The sequence below is a fragment of the Gasterosteus aculeatus genome, chromosome 13 (assembly GCF_964276395.1).
Source record: "Gasterosteus aculeatus chromosome 13, fGasAcu3.hap1.1, whole genome shotgun sequence".
Classification (NCBI taxonomy): Eukaryota; Metazoa; Chordata; class Actinopteri; order Perciformes; family Gasterosteidae; genus Gasterosteus; species Gasterosteus aculeatus.
Window position 1 is genome coordinate 11,633,230 of NC_135701.1, and position 19,889 is coordinate 11,653,118.

Sequence of the window (19,889 nt, forward strand, 5' to 3'; positions counted from 1 at the left end):
GTGCATAATAAATTACACATGTCCTCAGTTATTTGTTGCCTCTCACCTCGTACGCTGGTACAAATAGTTTACCGCAATGGGGCGGAGATGTAGTGAGGGGAGGCGGAGCATCATCCACTCAGTAATAACATGTTTGATGCTGGCACACAAAAACACTTCAACTCTTCAGACTGATGATTCCAACCCGCGAGTACATGTTTCCTGTCTGCAGGATACACGTTGAAGAAATGAAGCCCCTTAATATTCTGGTGTCGGTGTTTTCCCTCCAGAGTTTAGCACTCGCCTCACAAAATGGTAAGTGGCTTTCTAACCCATAAACCGAGTACTATGTTTATGTATTGCTACAGGCTTGTACCCTGCTGGGTTTTACAGATGCATAAAGGTTAGCATGAACACATCATCCCTCTAAACAAACTAAATGAGGCAACTTGTTTGAACAGTTGCTTTGTCTGTTCAGCACTTGCAGATTGTTACTAAAGTGTATATCTGCAGTTATTCACCGTGACTGTAATTATTCTACTGTAGGTTAAAATGGTTGTTTTTTTTGGGGGGGGGAGGTTTATTTCAAAAATGAGCATTCATCATAAACGGCGTGTGCTTGGTTAGTTAGGTTGGTGGTGTTTTTTTTTTTACTTTAGCCCGAAGTGCAGTTTTATATGTATAATATATTTAAATGGTTACTCCAATACATTTTTTGTTGGTTTATAAGTTACTGATAATACTTTATGTAGGGAGAAAATACAATAGGGTTTTACAGTTTTCACTAACTGCAGTTATCTGAATGCAGTCTTCCATGACCAAATTATGAATGAACCAAATGGTTTCACAAACAATCGATTGATAAACTCCTGCCACTCTACAACTGACATATGTTAAAGATTTGTGAAAGGTCAGAAATTCTGAAAATTATCTTTTGATATTTTCTCCAACTTCGAAAAACAACACAGTTCCTTTATTTCTGGACTTCTATAGAATGAGAAAAACAAACCGTGTTGTCTGTAGATTATTAGTCATGGCAATCTTTTGGATTCAAAGACGACAAAAAAATCTGTGTGTGTGTGTCTTATATGATGTTATATTTGCACATGACTAAATAACGCATCACATGGAAGCAAGTTTGAAAACGTATTGTTTCCCTTTGTCTCTCCTAAGGCTCAGTGTCCTTCCTTCGGACCTTCTCTGGTCACTTTAAAGCAGTCAGCGCTGAGCCTGTAGACTACGTTGACCTGTCGTTGGACAGTTTGACCGATGACGAACGCTCCGGCTCCGAGTCGGCGGAGGAATCGGCTAAAAGACACGGTCTGCACCGCGACCCCAAGAAGCACTTCTTTGTCTCTGAGGAAACCAAAGGTTTCCTTCAGGGTCGCCTGACAACGACCTTTGTCCCGACCGTTTACACTCTCGTCTTCATTGTTGGCGTGCCCCTCAATCTCGTCGCCGTGGTGATGTTCATGCATCAAGTCCATCCTAGAAAACCGGCGGCGATTTACATGCTGAACCTGGCCTGTGCTGACCTGCTGTTCGGCCTGCTCCTTCCCTTCAAGATCGCCTACCATTACCATGGCAACGACTGGATCTACGGCTGTTTCATGTGCAGAGTTGTCACCGCGGCTTTCTACTGCAACATGTATTGCTCCGTGCTGCTGCTGACGTGTATCAGCGTTGACCGTTTCCTGGCGGTCGTGTACCCCATCGACTCCCTGACGTGGCGCAGCCCTCGGGCGGCTTCGGCGGCGTGTGCTGCCATGTGGCTGTTGGCCCTCGGAGGAGCGTCGCCTCTCCTCGTCTCCGGGCAGACCGTCCATTTGTCGGACTTGGGCATTACCACCTGCCACGATGTGCAGGATTCGGAAAAGCTACGAGCTCACTATCTTTACTTCTTCCCCATCTATTCCTCTGTCTTCTTCTTCGTGCCGCTGGCCTTCACTGGCGTCTGTTACGCCCGTATTATTCGGGCCCTGGCGGCGGCGAAGGCGGAGAAGCGGTTCAGGAAGACGCGAGCCGCGGTGATGGCCGCGGCCGTGCTGGCCATGTTCGTGGCGTGCTTCGCGCCGACCAACGTCATCCTGATGGTTCACTACGTTCAGTTGTCCCACAGGTCCAGCAACGGCTCCTACCAAGCCTACCTGCTGTCCACGTGCGTGGGAAGCCTGAGCTGCTGTCTGGACCCGGTCCTGTACTACTTTGCCTCCTCTCAGTGCCAGAAGCAGGTGGCAGAGCTGCTCAGGTGTCGCCGACGGGCACAAACCAAGAGCAGCTCAGGAATACGGAGCTCAACAAGCAGGCGGGAAGAGAGACGTCAGCAGGTCATGCAAGATGGAGAGCAGCCACGGCGGCAGGCCGGTGGCGTCACCCGGGATGCATTTCTGAGACACTTTGATATTTATTCTGTGGGTTCTGGTTTAAAGAGTTTATGCCAATAATAAAAATACTAGGTATATCCAGTGCCATTTGAATTCAATTACCTGTTATTTTGGTGTCACAAAATATACCCGACTGTAGTGTAAATAGCACATAACATGTCATTCTTTTAGATGTTTGTTTCATAGTCTTGTTTGTGTGTGGAGTCTTAAGATATACACAGTTAATAATAAAAGAGCTTTAATCTGAAAAACATTACAAGTTATTGAAGAGAATGTAATTATAAATGTATGTATGCAAACTAACTCAACATACATAATTCAATCAAGGCAAAAATTCTACATTATAACATATTTTCTACAATACTTCTGTTGCTGTTTCTCCGTGTTTTGTATTGCTGTTCACGGTGTTCTCTCTCTCTCATCGGGGCAGAGCTCTGAAACAAAATATTAAAACAAAACGAAAATAGAAAATATTTTCTCTCAGCATTATGGACAATGTTGAAAGCATTTCCATTTCCTCACCATGTGCATTGCACTTCATGAACTTTAAGCTGCGTAACATGTGTCATTGGATGTAAATGTAAACATTTTACTTCACAAATCTATTGTATGCCAAGTTATGTGTGTGTTGCAGTTTGGAGTCACAGGGGCAGCTTTGCTTTTAGACATTAAAGTTTGCTGCAGATCAACTCACCTGTTTCACCATCGTAGCTGTGGAAGTTCTCTGGGAAGCTCAGACACCCGACTTGTTTCCGGAAAAGATCAACATCTTCGGGATTAGTTTTTCCGGTTCTCGCTGATAGAAGATAATAGAAATGATTTACCACATTTAAAGCGCTGACCAACTGTGTTTAAACCAACGAGGAACTCACTGAACTGCAGGATGTATCTACCAGTGGCGTCCTCGTTCTGAAAGGTGTCTGTCCACAGCAGGCAGTCGGAGCAAGTCTGTAGAACGTGTCCTTTGTGGCCTGAAAGATTTTCTTTAAAAGTAGACGAATGCAGACTATTATTCTCCAATATTATTTAGTGGATATACAGCACTGTGTCCTTAATCATACATATATATATATATATATATATATATATATGTATGTGTATATATACGTATATATATACACACACATTTCATGTGCCACTTACTACGAAATGTGGTGGCATTCCCTGAGACTGTTGCATTCACTTCCCCAAAGATGCACCGATTACTGAGAAACGAGAACATTTGGTGACAGAATATCTTTTTAGAAGCTACAAATTTAAGATGCTGTTTGCACAATATTTTAAAGGTTAACTTTTTCAATTAACAATGTATAAAGTGATGATTCTGCCCAAAGTATTTAAATAAAGGAGCAAACTTACAAGCAGTTATCTCCCCATCGTAGAGTCACAACTTCACCGTCTGAAGTTGGGGACAGGTCTATCCAGGAGCTCTTCAGAGACTCCAATGCCTTGTGGTAGGGCTTCGGGTCACCGGCTCCCATCACATACACCCATTTTCCAAAAATCTTCACATAAAAAGTCAAGATGCACACAACTATGTCAAAGCTGTCTGAATGTACTTATCGTTTATATGCATTTCAGATGAAATCAAATATCTTTGGGAAACCTACCTGTTGTGGGTCGTCTGGTACAAAAGGTCTGAGCAGGTCCTTGCAGTCAGGTGCAGATGCAGCACCGAGGGAAGCGAGAGCCAACAGAACCACAACAGCAGGCAGAGACATGATCAGACAGAGAGGAGGATGAGATGGAGAGTCAGCAGCACGGCAGAGGACCTCTAACGCTGATCCATTTTCCCCTTGGGTTTCCAAACAAAATGGGGAGGAGGTGGCTTCTGCATGCTCAAATGCACCTGTGACGGCAACTGCCATGCAGACCCATGCAGATTTCTTTAGTTCAGCATTGAAAGGCTGAGCTGAGCCATCCTCTGCCGCCCGTAGAGTTGCCCCCGAAAGACCTCAAGACTCGTCTTTGACATTTGAAAAGGACCCGAGGCGGCTTTTCTTCAGTTGAGGGAAAGTTATTTCTCTGCGTGTCCGACTCCTTGTGGCGACAGTTCACAAGTTTGACGTCATCTCTCTCCCCCTAACGACGACGTTACCCAGCAACAGTCTTTGTGGAAGTTTCTGTGCTGCAGAAGTTAGCCTGTACTGTATACAAATAAACTCTTTTAAAATGAACATGGCTTCAGTTTACCAGGTAATCAATATGCTAGGTATGGACAAAGACGGTCAAAAACAACAGAACGTTTTATTTTTACATTTCTGGCCAACATTGTTCCCAACTGGCTGCACCCAGTGTCCAGCTGAGCTACGCCTCCATAGTCGGCTCTCTGTCGTATGCTTTTGCAAAAAAAAGGGTCGAAATTTGCAAGCATTAGCTTATTTAGGGGAAACTTTCCGCCCCAAAGCGTTACCAGAGGCTCTTTGCAGTCCAGTTCAGATGCAGCACCTAGGTGGGAGCCAGCAGAGCTGTGACCAGCTGTGCATCCATTGCTGGAGACAGCAGGCAGCCAGAGAGCAACGCTAATGAGTCAGGGATCCTGCCAGCTAGACCAACCAGTGTTGTAATAGTGGGCTGGGCCACACACGCATCTTCCCTTTTCACTTCCAGTATGCAAGGTCTCGTCCTAGTTTTCCCATTGCATAACAGCCAGCTGGCAGAGTCTGAATAACAAGACCCCTGCATCTTTTAATATGTGAACATCCCCCTGCACAGAGTCACACGCAGGCACAAAGGCAGAAACAATAAAAAGAAAGACACATTCTCACACACACACACACAAGCCTACTCCACTGTCATCTGTTATTAAAGAAATGGCTTGAAAACATTCAAAATACCTTCTAGAAGTACCGTATTGACCAAATATAAGATCATCAGCTTCTTTGAAAAGTATCTTATTGTCTCCGTCAGGCCGGGGGGAGGTGAACTACTTACATACGTAACTCTCGTTATCTGAAGTTGACAAACTAAAAGACCTTTGAAATGTTGATATGTTGAGAGTTTGTTTCAACATGCTGGTAATGAATTACAAGTTGTGCTTCACAGTATCAAGAAGGTTTGATCTGTAAAACAGCTCCAGTTCTCTCAAGCAATGAGTTCCATGTGGGGTTTTTTGTATCTTAAAAATGTTCACTTCCTGTTTTTTGTTGTTTCTAAAATAATTTTTGACCTCCTGTTCTGCGTTCAGGGTTTGTATTTGTTTGTCAGCTGTACACATCACCTCCACCTCGGAGAGAGGCTCCATTTCCTTCACTGTGGCTTTGTTGTTGTTTTCATTTCTCTTCCCTTGCTGTTCTTGCTTTTTCTCGATGCCACTTTCCTCCACTTAAGTATAAAAAAGACGATCATTGAACTATTGCTTAGGGTGTTCTGGCAGCAAGTACACTCATGAACAAACATCGTATTTGGTACAGACAACACATTAATAGTGAAGAACAACAAAGCACCACATGGGTATAGATGGCCGTTAATCCCAATCTGAGTTGTACCTTGGTGCTACTTTAGGTTTGACAAACCTGTGAATTAAATAAGAATGGACTTCTGTTGATAGATTGATCTCTTCTTCTACAATAAAATAATCTTTTACATGCAAACATTTTTGTGTTTATTGAGCTTTTAATGCATGACAGAAAAAGGCATTCAAGTTGTATCCAAGTTACGCTTTCAACATTCAGTGTGAATTCAGTGTATTCAACTCTCTTTAACACAGCAATCAAACACGATTAACAACAGAACGGGTGTTCTCTTCACATCCCTCCGGACGTGTGGTCGTGTGAGTTTTACACACATCCAGGAGAGCATACTTCCATCAAATTTAGGTCAGAGAGTAACTTCAGATCTCTATTGTTCTTCCTCCTACACATGAGTCGCAGCCGCCTTCTCTTAAGGACACAGATCTGAAAACAGGAGGAGGGAATCGAGTTGATAAGCACCTGAATAAGTTGCATGAACGGTGTTCCTTAGTGTGGTTTGTGCAGCGGTGAATCAGCATCTCACCTGTGGATTCTCCAAAGTGGAATTCCGGTGGGAAGTTGAGGCACGCAGCCTGTTTCTTGAAAACTTCCATATCGGGGAGGTCCAGCTTCCCTGTCTTTGCTGCGGGGCAGTGGAAGGTGGTGAGGTGGGTTTTGGGGAGTTCTATTTTTAAGTGAGACACATATCACGCAGCTCTGAACTCACTGAAGATGTAGATGTTCCTGCCGTTCCTGCCGTCCCCCGTGGACACCTTGGTGTCCGTCCACAGGATGCAGTCGGCGCAGGTCACCAGGTGCTTCCCGACGTGCTCGTGATCAGAGGCGTTCAAGTGAACTGTTAAACACGAACAACACCATCAAGTGTCGTAACTCGTTTGTAATGAGTGTGGATTAGAGTGCATGTTTATCATTTACTTACACGTCACCGTGGTGATGTTTTCAGCAAAGGTGAAATGTATGCCTCCGCCATGACATTTTCCATCCCTGGTAAGGAGAGTTCAACATAACAAATGTTATAATGCAGTAAGTCTCGCCAGCTGCCTTCAGCATTGGTTGTATTCAGTTTTCAAAAGAACAACAGTTACTTTTTGTCTCCCCAGCGAAGGGTCATGTCTTCACTATCAGGTATGGGTGAGAGTTCGATCCAGGAGCTGTTTAAAGTCCTCAGTTCCTTCAGGAGCTCTTCGTTGTCTGACGTTCCAGCATGGAAGATCCATTTTCCATAAATCTGTACACAGATGTGCAAAGTTTTCATTTACACATTTTTTAACTCAAAGAAGGACTCGTAATTTTGGAGTCATCAGAGCCCAGATGTTGAAGCCTGTTTGGACCAGACGTAAATGCCGAGGGAAACATACCTTGCTGCGATCCTCCTGAGGTTTGAGCAACTCTTGGCAGCCCGGATCAGATGAAGCCGTAACAAAGGAGAGAGCCAGCAGAGCTAAACAACACTGGACCCACATGATTTGACGTCCAAACCACAGGAACCACAGCCAGAAAGAACACTGTTTCTGCAGAGAGGCCCTCTTGAAGACTAGAAGTTACATAAACTCTGGACCGCTGCTCTATGTCTGTTTGGGAGGAGACGTTTTTGGGGAGTGAACTACAGCGAGCAGTGGGTTTGTGTAATAAATATTCATATGCATTTCGTAAGAGACCAAAGAGCAGGTGCAACATTTGACATGCACAGACTGCCTGCGGGCACGACTTACAGCGTTATTTAACAACCAAAAAGAGGAATCTCTACATTATTTATTACACTTTCACTATCATGCTCATTACTGCGTCTGCTGCCCAACAGCAACTCTGCAGAACGTGAGGACGGGGTAAATGTTTATGGTATAACCATTGTTTGTGGTGCCTGAGATCAGCAGGGCTCCACACACAGTCAGATCTGACCGTATTGATCCAATGCATCATGGGATATATGTTGAAATCAATGGATGGAATCGATGGATGGATATAATGGTATTGAATCAATATTTCATTGAACTGTTAAAAAAAAACTTTTAACAAAGTGAAAGTTTTGTCATGAAAATGTCACAATATAGTACAGCATGAGTCATTAAAAAAGGCATAAAAATGTACTTTATGAATAAAACTTGAAAATGTAATTGAATTTCATGAGAAATTGCAACTTGTAGTACGTCATAAAAAGGTCTTGAAAATATCATGGTATAATATATAAATAAAAGGGTCTTAAATTCCTATCGTAGTATAATATTTAATCAAAGGATGCATATTGTACATCTCTTTTTCTACTGCCTTACTTTTGGGAAGCGTTTCATTTTGAGTCTATGGATTAGAAGTGTCTGGATTAGATTAGATTAGAAGTGTCTGGATTAGATTAGATTAGAAGTGTCTGGATTAGATTAGATTAGAAGTGTGTTGCCTCTTGGAATTTGGAAACAGTCGGGGCTCTAAAACCAAAGATTTTTTCTAAACAACGGGAGAAATAAATGACTAGAACACAACACAGAGTGGGACTGAGAGCCGTTTTATTTACTTCACATAAGCAATTGGAAAAAGTTACTTTGACCGAGGCGTTTAAGTGGATTTTCAGCCATCTGTGTGTCCGGCACATTCTTTTCATATACCACATTTATTAAACTAAATAAAAGGTCAAACGGCGTTGCTGCTGCTGAATCGAGGCAATGACAGAATGACAAAAAGTTACTCCACAGCGCATGCAGATGTCATTACAGCATTATTAAGCACATTTTAAGCTGATGAGTTTGGGTGAGTGGATGCTGTTCAGAGCGTTACAACATCTCTTTGCTGTGGTTTACTCTGCAGGAGGCTCAACGTCGGTTTGATTATCCCCTGTACTCTCCGCAGAAGGCAAAGCGGGGACCCTGTTATCTGGACACAGTTCTGAAATAGGAGAAAAATATCAATGGGTGAAGAAGGCGGCACGAAGTTGTGGTTTGATGGATGATTTGGCACGAAAGAAAATGATATCTGACCTGTTCCTCCAAAGTGGTACTCTGGGAGGAAGTTAAGACACTCAGCCTGCTTCTTGAAGGTTTCCAACTCAGATGGCTCCAAAGTGCCGGTTCGTGCTTTAAAAGAGAAGCCGGAGGAAAGCAGACAGAAATAAGAAACAAATAATCAAGTTCTATACTTTTTTTATCCAGTTCCTGTAAGGGGAAGAACTATCCTTACTAAAGAGGTAAAGGTATCGTCCCTTGGACTTTCCATCGGGGAGGAGAGTGGTGTCTTCAGACAGGAGGCAGTCGGCGCAGGTCTCATAGTACTTCCCATCATGATATGAAGTGTGACCATTGATGTTAACTGTGACAGATCGGGAACAAAGGCTTCAAATGAATGAACCCGAAATGCATGCATTGAGTATGAGGTTGTCTTTTTTATTTCAATTTGAAAATAAAAAAACATAGAATAAAATGATGAAATGTACTTGGAATCCTTTTGCAACTATCTACTTGACTATTGGGCTGCATGCTGCATCACCCACAGAACATTAGCGCGTTACAGAGGGCTGTTGATGGAGATAGTTACAGGTGGTGTGACTGGTCATCCCTGTGATGGTGGCATTGGCTAATCCCTGCAGGCATCGATTTCCATTTCTGCAACAGCAAAAACACAATGATAAAAAGGAGTAAGTAATTAGCATCTACCTTTCGATATACAATCTTAACCATTATCGTTCGCTTGAGAGCAAAAGTAGGACATAACAAATTGTCTGCAGCGTCCTTACAGGCGGTCGGACCAGTAGATGGAGATGACTCCGCTGTCTGAGGAAGGCGACAGATCCACCCAGGAGCCGTTCACCGTCACCAGGTCGCTCTTCAGACCGGGCTTGTCCCATGAGCCCACGTGGAGCACCCACTTGCCATAGATCTTACACAGAGGCGAGACGTCACACAGATCACTCACATCACTGGGCTGCTTCTCTGTGCCATCGCGTGATCAGAGTAGTATAATATTTATATAATAGTGAAGGTTTTTCAATCTTCAATTTTTGCTTTCCAGCTTCCAAATTCACAGCAAAATCTTTACTCAAATGAGTGGATTGTGGAGGGGATTTTATGACATCAACTGATCTGCATTACTAACATTGCAACTACTCGCTGCGGTGCAACTGTTGTCTTACTTATTGTAAGTCGCTTTCAATAAAAGCGTCATCTAATCAGAATCAGAACTCAGAAATCATGTAAACATGTAAAAATACCTAAAAATAAGCGGTTTATAAATAGACTGCACATAAAACAGGTACCGATCGCGTTCCAACAGGAAACCACCTGACCAACTTTCTTTTGAAGTGCAACACTTAGTCCACAAAATTTGAAAATAGATTAAATAAACAAAAATAAGTATGAAAACAAATGTGCCACAGCAAGTAGAAAAAGGGTTTTCTGGCTGGTACACACACAAAGTTAAACCTTCAAAATCCTTTAGTCTTAAGTAGTGAATCAATTCTGATACTTGGTTGATTATTGTTCCCTGTTAGCTCAGGCTGACAATGCAATGATGTGCAATGATTTTCATTTATTTTGAGAATTATCTTAGTGATTATCAATTATATTGAATAATTTACTTTCACACAAATACCAAATGTGAAAAAATGTGAAATACTAATCGCTCTAATCATCCACGGTCAGCCGGACTGATGGAATGAACAAATGGTACAACTAAAAACAAAATAAAGAAAATAATGGCTAAAATGGAAAAGAATTCGATATAATGCATCTCCACTTATGCTTAGTATGCACGTAGAAGATGGCAGCAGAGGCTTCTCACTTTTTGAACTATTATGTGGCAGAATCTTTCTTGTCCAGTGCAAAACAGAGAGCCTGCCGAGGAGGGATGGACCTTGATTTTATCCTTAACATCTTCAAACTAAAGACATGATCACACAGCAGTGTGCTACGAAGCCTCCTCATATATCATGACAAATGAGTGCGGATACTCACGGGGCTGTGGCTGTCCAGTACCAAAGGCTTGACCAGCTCTTTGCAGTCCAGTTCAGATGCAGCACCCAGGGAGGTGAGAGCCAGCAGAGCCAGCAGAGCTGTGACCAGCTGTGCATCCATTGCTCGAGACAGCAGGCAGCCAGAGAGCAAAAGTAAGTCAGGGACCCTGCTAGCGAGAGCCTCCTTAAGGAACCACGAGGAGTGTTGTAATGGTGGACTGACACACAGACACACACACACACATCTTCCCTTTTCACTTCCCGTATGCAAGGTCTCGTCCTAGTTTTCCCATTGCATAACAGCCAGCTGGCAGAGTCTGAATAACAAGACCCCTGCATCTTTTAATATGTGAACATCCCCCTGCACAGAGTCACACGCAGGCACAAAGGCAGAAACAATAAAAAGAAAGACACATTCTCACACTCACCTACACAAAAACAATAAAAAAGAAAGACACATTCACACACAAACACAAATTGTAAAAGTATCTAATATTATTACCTTTATTTTTCTTACTATTTGTAATAGTCACTCATCTTAAGATTCTGTAGAAGATATTCTATTCAACAGATGTATTTCATACCGTACTCTTCTGTAAAGAGAGTAACGGCTTCTTTGACCAACGTACCGAGCAGGCTGCTGCAGCACCGCGGTGCAACTGTGTGGCATCGGCCCCACAGGTCAGTGCCTTTCTTTGATGTTTACAAAGTCTTACCAATATTACAACACAATCTTGTTATGACCCTCCCTAACTTAACATAGACCTGCGAGACGTCACTGTTCCTGTAGTTTGTGCGCGTGTTTAGGCATTGACGTAATGTGTTGAGCTTAGCTGCTCACCGGCTCTTTGAAATGGTTTGAACAGCTGCATTAAAGAAGTGGGGAAGTCGGAAGGGGAGCGAGTTCTGTTCCCACGTCGTCCCCACAACGAAGAGAGCAGCTTGAGCCGTCCGCACCAATGAAAAGAGTTGACACTTTTAATAAGGGAAGAGAAGTTTTATACTAGCATATTCAAAACCCATGAAGTACTTCTCTGTGTATTTACAAAAACATAATACAAGAATAAAAAAAGAGAAACTGAACATCACAAATGGAGTCTCACGTACTGCCACTAAACAGAAAACATGATCCAATTTACAAATGCATCTTCTACTCCCAATTATGGCTTCAATCTAACAGAAAAGCAAATTAAAATACCTCTGTTAAGTTGTGATGGTGCATCATCAATCCATCCCTCCCTTTGCAATAATTCTCTCCAGATTCTTTTTTAAATAATAATAATATCAAATACACATACAAGATATAGGAGCTACATTGGTCAGCTGTACACTTTGCAGTAAGGAAGAGGAGAGGAGGATGTTCACAGGCATAGCAACCTTTTCTACATGATGATAGTACATCTTGGGGAGCGAAAAAAAAAAAAGTAAAACACCAGCATATTTTCACTTTCTGTACCAAGCGACCCTTCACTTCACAATAAGATCACAGTTTATCCGGATGGCAATTAAGTATGAGAGACTAAAGTGATAAGACACGTTATATAACTTTGCTACTGTGACTCCAATATGTAAAATGATACATGTTTAAGTAACAAGAGATGAGAGAGGCCTTAGCAACAAAAGAAACTATGAAAACATGCGCAGGTTCAGTGTCCTTTCTTAATTGATAATATAGTTAAATAAAAAAATCAAATATCTTTTGATTTCCCATTTCTAAACATCCTTGTTTTTGCAGTAAACAAAATGTATGATCCTCCAAAAGGGAACTAATACAGTGTTTTTCATAATTAAGAGTAAGAAAAACCTTTGAAAGTCGGTTCTATGTGATTTTTGTGCAGATCCTCTTGCTTGTTTTATGCTTGCTGCTCTCTGAACAGTCAGTCAACAGGACGATTTAAACAAGACTGCAACTTTCTGCAACGTTGCAACCCGTTCTTCTTCTCCCAAACAGAAAGTTAAATTCAGAAATGCTAAAACTCACTGTTGGTGAATTCAGCATACGGTACAGTCTTTGTTTCTGCTGCACTGTTTCTACTAAATGTGACTTCATATTACAAATGGAGACAAATATTTAGGTTGTGAGGAAACCCTTTCTGCAAATAATGATTGAAGAGATTTAATTTTCCACATGGGTTTGGGAATTGTATATAAAAAAAACTACCCGATATAAAGTGAAGTCTCTCCATTTCGCTTTTCTCAAGAAAAGATACAAGATGTAAAGATATAACACGTGACAACCAGCGTATCTGCACAGCCTCATTCACTTTGTTTGCAAAGAGTTCTCCTCCGGGTTGTTTCAATTTGGTTGCTTTGTACAGTCTTATAGTTGCAGAGGAAGAACTGATGAACGTAGCAGAGTCACGACTTTGAACAGCAGAAGAAATAGGACAGAAGAGACGTGGACAGAAACAATGGAGGGGAGAGGGTTTGGGGGACAGTAGGAGGACAGGGCCTGGGGCAAATGTGTGTTGGCGGTGTAGGAAGAGTCACTGGCCTCGATGACATCACATCCTGTCTTTCTGCTTTTCACTGATCCGGGTCACTCTGCGACTGAAGCAGATCTGCTTCCAGAGGCTTCACACGCTCATCGTCATGTTCGGGGAATACTGCAGCGAGGAGACGGAGACAAATAAGTATGTTTGAGTTTATGTGCGTGAGCATGAGTATTGTGCACAGTTTTAGAATATCCTTAATTAGAAATCCCTCCAAGAATGTTAATTGTTAAGTGACATTTTTTTTCATGAATCAATATAATTTGAATATGGTAAATTCATACCACTCACATGTTTGTACGGAAAATGAAGAAGCAACATGTAGCAGCAGATTAGCATAGCTTCACATTCTTAATGCCAAGTGTATAATAAGAGTATCGGGATGAATATAAAACTTCCCCTTTTAAAATCATTAACACTTTATGAACCAATTTGTAACTTTACTTTGGGGTTAACTTGAGATCCCTCTAATCTCTAATATGATGGATGACAATCGCCTTACACTTTCATTCTGAAAAGGGTTAAGGAAGTTTCCTCCCATCTCTCCATCCTCCCTGGGGGTCCCGGGCTGGTTACTCATACTTAGGTTACCAGGAGAGTTCTTTTAAAAAGTATGCAAAACAAAACGTATTAGTGATTGTATGGTATTAAAGGTACAACAATCTGGCATGCAGTGCAATTGTGCAAAAGTGTAGTTTTAAAGTAGGTAAATATCTTATTTTACCTTGGGGAGACTGTCCATATCACCTGAGCCTGAGAGGAGTAAAACAAGTCAAAAGAATGCTCATCTTCCTTAAAATGACTCGACAGATTTAAAACTGTAACCAGAGACTCAGTAGAAATGTGGTGCGTACAGTACAAGCTACTTGTTACTGTACCTAATGATCCATTCATGTGATGGGGCTCCATTCCCGCCATCCCCCCCAACGGACCGTCGCCACCTGAACCCATCGGGAACTGAGGAGAAAATACACAGCAGCCAATGATATAACTGTAACTAAAACAAAGTTATAATATCAAAGAACTCTTACATCCACAACTAATTGTATTACACTCAGACACAATGACATCCGGAGAGAGACATTTCTCACATTTGGTCGGCTTCCACCGGGAGGGACTGTGCTTATCATAGTGTACATGTTGTCACCAGAGTTGGTAGAATCTGGCGTAATGAACAGAGAAAAATGGGAGGATAAAATGAGCATAAACGAAAGTATTAACACAAGCAGAGAGACGCGCATGAAAGCGTACCTGCTGGACTCGGCATTATCGGGGTCCCAGGTGGTCCCCCTCCTCCTGGAGGTCCCTGGAATCACACTTTGAGTTTCCATGATTCACTCAGGAACTCATGATTTTCAGCAGTATAGATAGTGAGCAGAGAAAGCTTAAAACTAAAGCATACATACCACATAACTTCCTGGAGAGGCAGAAGAGTAAGGTGTCTGCAGAAATACAGAAGAACATCAGGAAAGTCATGAAATAACTGTCTCTCGGGTGTCTTTGTGTCTTTCACTCACCGAGTTGGAGTTTGGAGGATTCGGCCAGGGTCGACCCCCACCCGGCCCCCTGGAACACACACAGTCACACACTTTAGTTCTCTGCTTTTGGCCCGTTTCTTTCGTTCCAATTCATTCAGGCAGGGTTGGCAACAACAAGCTAATCTGTTGCCAGAGAGAGAGAGAGTCAATGGGAACAACAAGTAATAAAGAAAAGCACAAAAGAAGACCCACGAACGTACAGTCAAGTTGTCAATAAAGCCACTGAGGTGAAACAGCTGAGTGCCTCTATTGTTGGGAGAAAATAAGGCAGTTTGCATTTAATGTTGTTCCTCTGAGTGAGAGAGAGAAATGTGGGGCGGTCATGTACACTGCGTGTGGTTAAATTGTACCATGTTCACTCACATGTTCATGCCGGGCATTCCGGGACCAACCAGGGCATTCAGTGGTGGTCTCATCCCACCTCCATAACCCTGAAGACATGTATACCAAATGTCCTCATTCACAGCACTGAGCACCAATCACAACCAATGCTTCGTAAATATTCCAACAAATCATCTGGGCCTGTACCTGGGGCCCGAGTGGTACCATGCCTCTCGGGGGGGTCATCCGCTGCATGGGCCCTCCCATATTGGGATGTCCTGAAACAAAGAACAACTGACAAACTGCAACCAGCAAGAACAGTGTATTCAGGTCGGACTGGGATCCGTTTTGGGCATTTCTCCTCATATCATCCTGCTTGAACCAGAAGGTTTTTTGAGTACATTACATGAACATGAACTCTTCTTAACTTCCTTGTGAACTCTCCCTTCAAATAAGCATGTTCCCTAAGTGTACCTTTGTATTTTATACTTTCATTTGGACACTGTAGTGATGCAAAACAAGGACATGAATTCTGCCAGGAGCAAACTATCGTATAACATTCACAGTTTCAGCTTAAATTACACAATTTTCTAATTCTAATGTTCAGTTTGGCACTAAGAACAGTGTGACTCATTTAACCTTTGCAGATGTTGTGCCTGAAGGACTGTTATTGTGGGTGCACCATTAAGACAAGAAGAGATGGTTGGTACTATCAAAACTTCGACTACCAATGAACTCACCCTTCTAACAATTGTCATTGTAGTCACAGACTGACGCAGCTTAAGCTTAAAGAACCAATTAAGAGCAGCAGACTTCTTCATTCTGATGAACAAGGCAAGTGTATCACATTCCTTAAATCTCTCTCTAAACAGAAACAGCAAACATATAAAACATTCCCCAAGACAATAAGGCTTAATCTCCACTCTGAGTTATTTACACAGTTAACTAAAGCAATTCAGAATGAATGATAACATCACAATGAGTAATTATGTCAGCCAGTGCAACAATGTGGCTCTTTAACATATTATTTAACTTTTTTATTTTGTTACAGTAACAGAGTGGCTCTACAAAGGGTAAAGACTCCCGTCCTCATGCTTATGTCATCATGTGATTGTTATAATTTTCCTCTTGGGCACCCACGATCGTATTGAGGTCTGCATTTTAGTAGTTTAGTACACTTATTAAGAAATGCTAGCAAGTTGGCATCAGCTAATGCTAGCAACCCATGAGCCAAAACCAGCATTTAGGTCAAAGCCCTGCTGAGCATAAGGGCGGCGTGACTGAATCTTGGCTGTAAACTCTTTCCCATTTAATAATGTGTGAGTTCTATGGCACAATTTCACAATTTTCACAAACCAGTTGCTAACTGTGCAGAGGTGCCACGATAGCTTTTGTTGTTTGTGTTTTTGTGCATACCAGTGAGTCTATGCGTACCTTGCTGTCTTGTGGGGTCCATGCCACTGGGTAACATAGGCTGGCCCCCCGGGACCCCGAGTCCCTGAAGAGGAAGGAGCACACACATAACCAGCAGCATCATCCCCGTCTCACAGATGCTATTCACAGTACTGACTGCTGCCTCTGACTGGTTACTCTATGTCTGCTGAACTGCTCGTCCCTCCCTCACTGAGAGCAAAACACTCGACTAGATCACAACTCTTTGCTGTCCTTGCTCCGAAATGGTGGAACGAGCTCTCTGAAGCCACCAGGACCGCAGAGAGCCTTCACATCTTCCACCGCAAACTAAAAACACACCTCTTCAGACTCTACCTCGACTAAAAGACTAACAAATTGTAGCACTTAAATTGTACTTGTAACGTCACTCATCTACAGCAAATTGTAAATTGGCTTATTTGAGGAAATTGCACTTTCTTGTTTCTTGCTCTTCTGAGTTTGTATCCCTATGGTTGAATGCACTTATTGTAAGTCGCTTTGGATAAAAGCGTCAGCTAAATGACATGTTAATGTAATGTAATGTAATGCCTCTGGGTGTCGGTGTGGCCCTCACCTGGTTGGGTAATCGGAGCGTTGGTCTGGGTCCCCCAGGGTATCGAGGTGACATAAACGGCTAAAAAAACATCAGCGTGAAGTTGAATTATGAGGAGTTGTAAATACTGTGCACACAATCTCTCACATGTTTGAAAAACACTCATGGGTGCTGTAAAAAAACAACAACCTCAGAAGACAGAATATTTTAAAGTCTAATGTATCTAGTATCGACAGACTTTAATTCATTTAGTAAATTAAAATAAAAATACCACTCTGAAAAACACGCTGTCCCTTTGTTGCCAAGTCAGATGAGAAATTTGAGTCCCTCTTATCACCCTGTCATGGAAACAAAGATGGTGTACAAACTGGAAGACAAACCACTAGAGGAAACCAGAGCTACTGCATACATTGTATATATTGCATATATTGTATCCTCTGTTGAGGTTTGGGCTTATTTGCTTTTTAAACCTTTGGTCTCTGACGGCAGACTGAGGCGGCTGACTACATTTTCTTTGGATTTGATTTAAGGAGAAAAACGAGAGGAGAAAAGGGCGAGTTTGGTTGATAATGATGTCAGTGTTTTTCTTAGCGGTTTGGCTGCATGGGCGAGAAGCACTTTTGCAGCTGTGAGTGGGTTTTTTAATTGTCCTCACGCAGACAGTAGCAACACTCAGTCTGCAGTGTTACGCAAGTAAAATAGTAAGTTGCCACCAGAGAGCAGTAGTCCACCTGTTTTGATCAGTGATTATTCTCATTCCCATTTTCCAGCTGTGCTGCAGTTGTATCACAGAAAAACAGCTGCACTATTCAAAGTCTTTTGACATATTAAACACATTTTTTATTTTGTTTTTGTACATGCATTAAGATAGAAATGGCAACAATTGAACACGGGCGGTTATTAAACTAATACACTGAATGAATGACTAAATAAATGACAATGAAAGCTAAATATGTGAATAAATCTTTTCAGGCATTGCTGTGCATGCTTGTGATGTGATGTGCAAGTCAGTTAATCAAAAAATGTACATTTGTACGTTGTGATACTAACTGATTTAGTCCAAAATACTGTCCTAAATGAAGAACTTGAAATCTGGTAGTTGTTGTGATTCTTTAACCAATAAGACTTGATAAGACCTTGTCTTATAGAACAATTGATCTTCAGGGAGAGATGAAAAAAGGATGTTTGTTGAGTATTTTGAAAGAGGAGAAGATAAATGCACATGAAGGATATTGATCTGTGTGTCAGATGCGAGTGCCTAAACTTGACTCAAAACGACGGTTAATCAATGCACAACTGGAAGGGTCCTTCTGATGGAGACCAGAGACGAGCTGCGCTGAAGCTGCGCATTACTTTTATCTGCAAGAGATTCCTGCTGCCAAGCGGTGGCGACCCCAAACACAGAATAGAACTGTAATAGAACTATACACCAACGTACTGTCCGTACCTTACTTACTGTCTGAAAGTGACTCCGTGACTTAAACACTCACACGCAGAAAACTAATTGTATTATTAAATATCATATACCGGTCGGTAAACTGAAGACCTAAATAATTATCTTTCCCCTCTCACAATTTCTGTGTGTGTGCGTGTGTGTGTGTGTGTGTGTAGGCGTTGTATACCTGAAAGAATCCTGGCGGGACGGGCCCGACCGGCATGCCGTCCCCAGGGGGGAGGTTCCCGAGCACGGGGCTGGGAGCTGCTGCAGCGCTCTGAAAGATGAAAACACAAACATTAACGTTATTAAATATGATGCAGAGTTGAGGATTAAACTACCCAAAGTAAAAAGTAGTTAAAATCAACAGCAACACAGCGACACTACTTACACATCAATACAGGAGCAAAAAACTCAAATCATCTAATCAACACTCATAGGGGAATTTGGCATTATGAGTTCTGTGATTTTTGCTTTGATCCAAAACCACTCTTATTAAGTAATTAAGTAAGTAAAGGATCTGAATAAATACTCAACTACTGCTGCTCACTTATTTGATGATGAGTTAAAACGGTACCTCTCCTAAACGTGACATCACAAATGAAACAATACAAGGATCATAAAAGCAAAACAAAAGAAACCAATCAAAGAGTCTTCCCGTGGTGCCTCACTTGCAGTCTCTCCCTCAGTGGGATATTTCCTGTCTCTGCAGATGCCCTGCAGGCCGTCTCAGGGTTATTTTTATACCTTTTTTGTTGTGCGTGTCCCAGACGGGCGGCGCTGGCACATTTCAGCACAGCTTCCGTCTGCTTCCTGTGGCATTGTACTACTAAGAGTTACCACCCAGCACCGGCCTCTTCCTCATCAGGTCCCTCTCTCTCTCTCTCCCTCCCTAGGCTAGGTATGAAGATCTTCAAAAGATCTCCAATGAAATCCACCAACAGTCTCTGAAGTTTCCGCCAGCTGACTTTTTAGGTCAGACAGGAACCAGGTTTAATCAGGGCTGAGATAAAAGCAGACTGACGACACTCCTGCATCCTTCTCCGCTCCACTACACCTTCCTCGCTATTCCCTCGCCCTCTTTCAGATCTCCCAATTGTTAATGTTCGGCAAGAGGGAACAGGAAGCAGTTCAGCTTTTTGATTCCACATTCTGCTGCGAACAGAGCTTGTATTTGTCTCAGCAGATTAATGTGCAGATGGATATTGTATTTCTGAGGTTCAGTGATGAGAGACAGGCTCTGTGTGCTACTGTGTGTGTACATTATGCTCAGAATCAAGTGTGACTTGGATTTGCGAGAGTTCCCCTCCACCCTTTCTTTCCTTCTTCCTCGCACCCTGGATTACCCAG

At 42.4% G+C, this 19,889-nt stretch overlaps 5 protein-coding genes across 7 annotated transcripts in view; 1 reads left to right on the forward strand and 4 right to left on the reverse strand.

The window, feature by feature from the left end:
• Window positions 1-29: 29 nt before the first annotated feature.
• f2r (coagulation factor II (thrombin) receptor) lies at window positions 30-2,614 on the forward strand. Its single transcript, XM_040196302.2, is given in 3 exon segments — window positions 30-294; window positions 1,153-2,291; window positions 2,293-2,614. Coding segments are annotated over 3 exon segments (1,338 nt in total). The 5' UTR covers window positions 30-173; the 3' UTR covers window positions 2,371-2,614.
• LOC120831140 (alpha-1-acid glycoprotein 1) lies at window positions 2,585-4,863 on the reverse strand. 2 transcript variants are annotated; one of them, XM_040196306.2, is made up of 6 exons: window positions 3,974-4,863; window positions 3,723-3,868; window positions 3,507-3,568; window positions 3,236-3,346; window positions 3,058-3,159; window positions 2,585-2,797 (listed from the first exon to the last, which is right to left on the reverse strand). In XM_040196306.2, the coding sequence occupies exons 1-6, from the start codon at window positions 4,229-4,231 to the stop codon at window positions 2,763-2,765; spliced, it is 714 nt and encodes a 237-aa protein (XP_040052240.2). In that variant the 5' UTR covers window positions 4,232-4,863; the 3' UTR covers window positions 2,585-2,762. The 2 variants fall into 2 exon arrangements, with proteins under 2 accessions (XP_040052240.2, XP_040052241.2); XM_040196307.2 differs by having other exon boundaries at window positions 3,257-3,346; window positions 3,974-4,835.
• Window positions 4,864-5,958: 1,095 nt separating this feature from the next.
• LOC144386300 (uncharacterized) lies at window positions 5,959-7,431 on the reverse strand. Its single transcript, XM_078086763.1, has 6 exons — window positions 7,195-7,431; window positions 6,922-7,064; window positions 6,756-6,820; window positions 6,543-6,671; window positions 6,360-6,458; window positions 5,959-6,259 (listed from the first exon to the last, which is right to left on the reverse strand). The coding sequence occupies exons 1-6, from the start codon at window positions 7,297-7,299 to the stop codon at window positions 6,246-6,248; spliced, it is 555 nt and encodes a 184-aa protein (XP_077942889.1). The 5' UTR covers window positions 7,300-7,431; the 3' UTR covers window positions 5,959-6,245.
• Window positions 7,432-8,317: 886 nt separating this feature from the next.
• On the reverse strand, window positions 8,318-11,192 carry LOC144386299 (saxitoxin and tetrodotoxin-binding protein 1-like). Its single transcript, XM_078086762.1, has 6 exons — window positions 10,771-11,192; window positions 9,555-9,697; window positions 9,356-9,423; window positions 9,002-9,130; window positions 8,803-8,898; window positions 8,318-8,710 (listed from the first exon to the last, which is right to left on the reverse strand). Exons 1-6 carry the CDS (start codon window positions 10,888-10,890, stop codon window positions 8,622-8,624), a joined length of 645 nt encoding a protein of 214 aa, XP_077942888.1. The 5' UTR covers window positions 10,891-11,192; the 3' UTR covers window positions 8,318-8,621.
• A 559-nt stretch (window positions 11,193-11,751) lies between these two features.
• Window positions 11,752-19,889, reverse strand: part of LOC120831139 (single-stranded DNA-binding protein 2) — a 42,363-nt gene continuing 34,225 nt past the window's right edge. For both annotated transcript variants that reach the window (XM_078086761.1, XM_040196304.2), the window contains 13 exons: window positions 18,727-18,816; window positions 17,126-17,185; window positions 16,555-16,618; window positions 15,328-15,398; window positions 15,163-15,230; window positions 14,779-14,827; window positions 14,668-14,703; window positions 14,513-14,567; window positions 14,353-14,423; window positions 14,140-14,218; window positions 13,986-14,014; window positions 13,764-13,862; window positions 11,752-13,375 (listed from right to left, as the gene is read on the reverse strand). In XM_078086761.1, the coding sequence (XP_077942887.1) occupies window positions 13,346-13,375; window positions 13,764-13,862; window positions 13,986-14,014; window positions 14,140-14,218; window positions 14,353-14,423; window positions 14,513-14,567; window positions 14,668-14,703; window positions 14,779-14,827; window positions 15,163-15,230; window positions 15,328-15,398; window positions 16,555-16,618; window positions 17,126-17,185; window positions 18,727-18,762 (747 nt within the window). In that variant the 5' untranslated portion in view covers window positions 18,763-18,816 and the 3' untranslated portion in view covers window positions 11,752-13,345. The remainder of the gene's footprint in view (window positions 13,376-13,763; window positions 13,863-13,985; window positions 14,015-14,139; window positions 14,219-14,352; window positions 14,424-14,512; window positions 14,568-14,667; window positions 14,704-14,778; window positions 14,828-15,162; window positions 15,231-15,327; window positions 15,399-16,554; window positions 16,619-17,125; window positions 17,186-18,726; window positions 18,817-19,889) is intronic.

What these genes read in the sequence shown, in the direction of transcription:
- LOC144386300 (XM_078086763.1), bottom strand. Translation starts at nt 7,299, where the DNA reads ATGTGGGTCCAGTGTTGTTTAGCTCTGCTGGCTCTCTCCTTTGTTACG. An exon ending in CTTCGCTGGGGAGACAAAAA is followed by an intron (nt 6,821 to 6,921) that starts GTAACTGTTGTT and finishes TCTCCTTACCAG; the next exon opens with GGATGGAAAATGTCATGGCG. An exon ending in AAACATCACCACGGTGACGT is followed by an intron (nt 6,672 to 6,755) that starts GTAAGTAAATGA and finishes CGTGTTTAACAG; the next exon opens with TTCACTTGAACGCCTCTGAT.
- LOC120831140 (XM_040196306.2), bottom strand. Translation starts at nt 4,231, where the DNA reads ATGGCAGTTGCCGTCACAGGTGCATTTGAGCATGCAGAAGCCACCTCC. An exon ending in TACCAGACGACCCACAACAG is followed by an intron (nt 3,869 to 3,973) that starts GTAGGTTTCCCA and finishes TTTTATGTGAAG; the next exon opens with ATTTTTGGAAAATGGGTGTA. An exon ending in TAGATACATCCTGCAGTTCA is followed by an intron (nt 3,160 to 3,235) that starts GTGAGTTCCTCG and finishes ATCTTCTATCAG; the next exon opens with CGAGAACCGGAAAAACTAAT.
- LOC144386299 (XM_078086762.1), bottom strand. Translation starts at nt 10,890, where the DNA reads ATGGATGCACAGCTGGTCACAGCTCTGCTGGCTCTGCTGGCTCTCACC. An exon ending in ACGATACCTTTACCTCTTTA is followed by an intron (nt 8,899 to 9,001) that starts GTAAGGATAGTT and finishes TCTCTTTTAAAG; the next exon opens with CACGAACCGGCACTTTGGAG. An exon ending in GTACCACTTTGGAGGAACAG is followed by an intron (nt 8,711 to 8,802) that starts GTCAGATATCAT and finishes CTCCTATTTCAG; the next exon opens with AACTGTGTCCAGATAACAGG.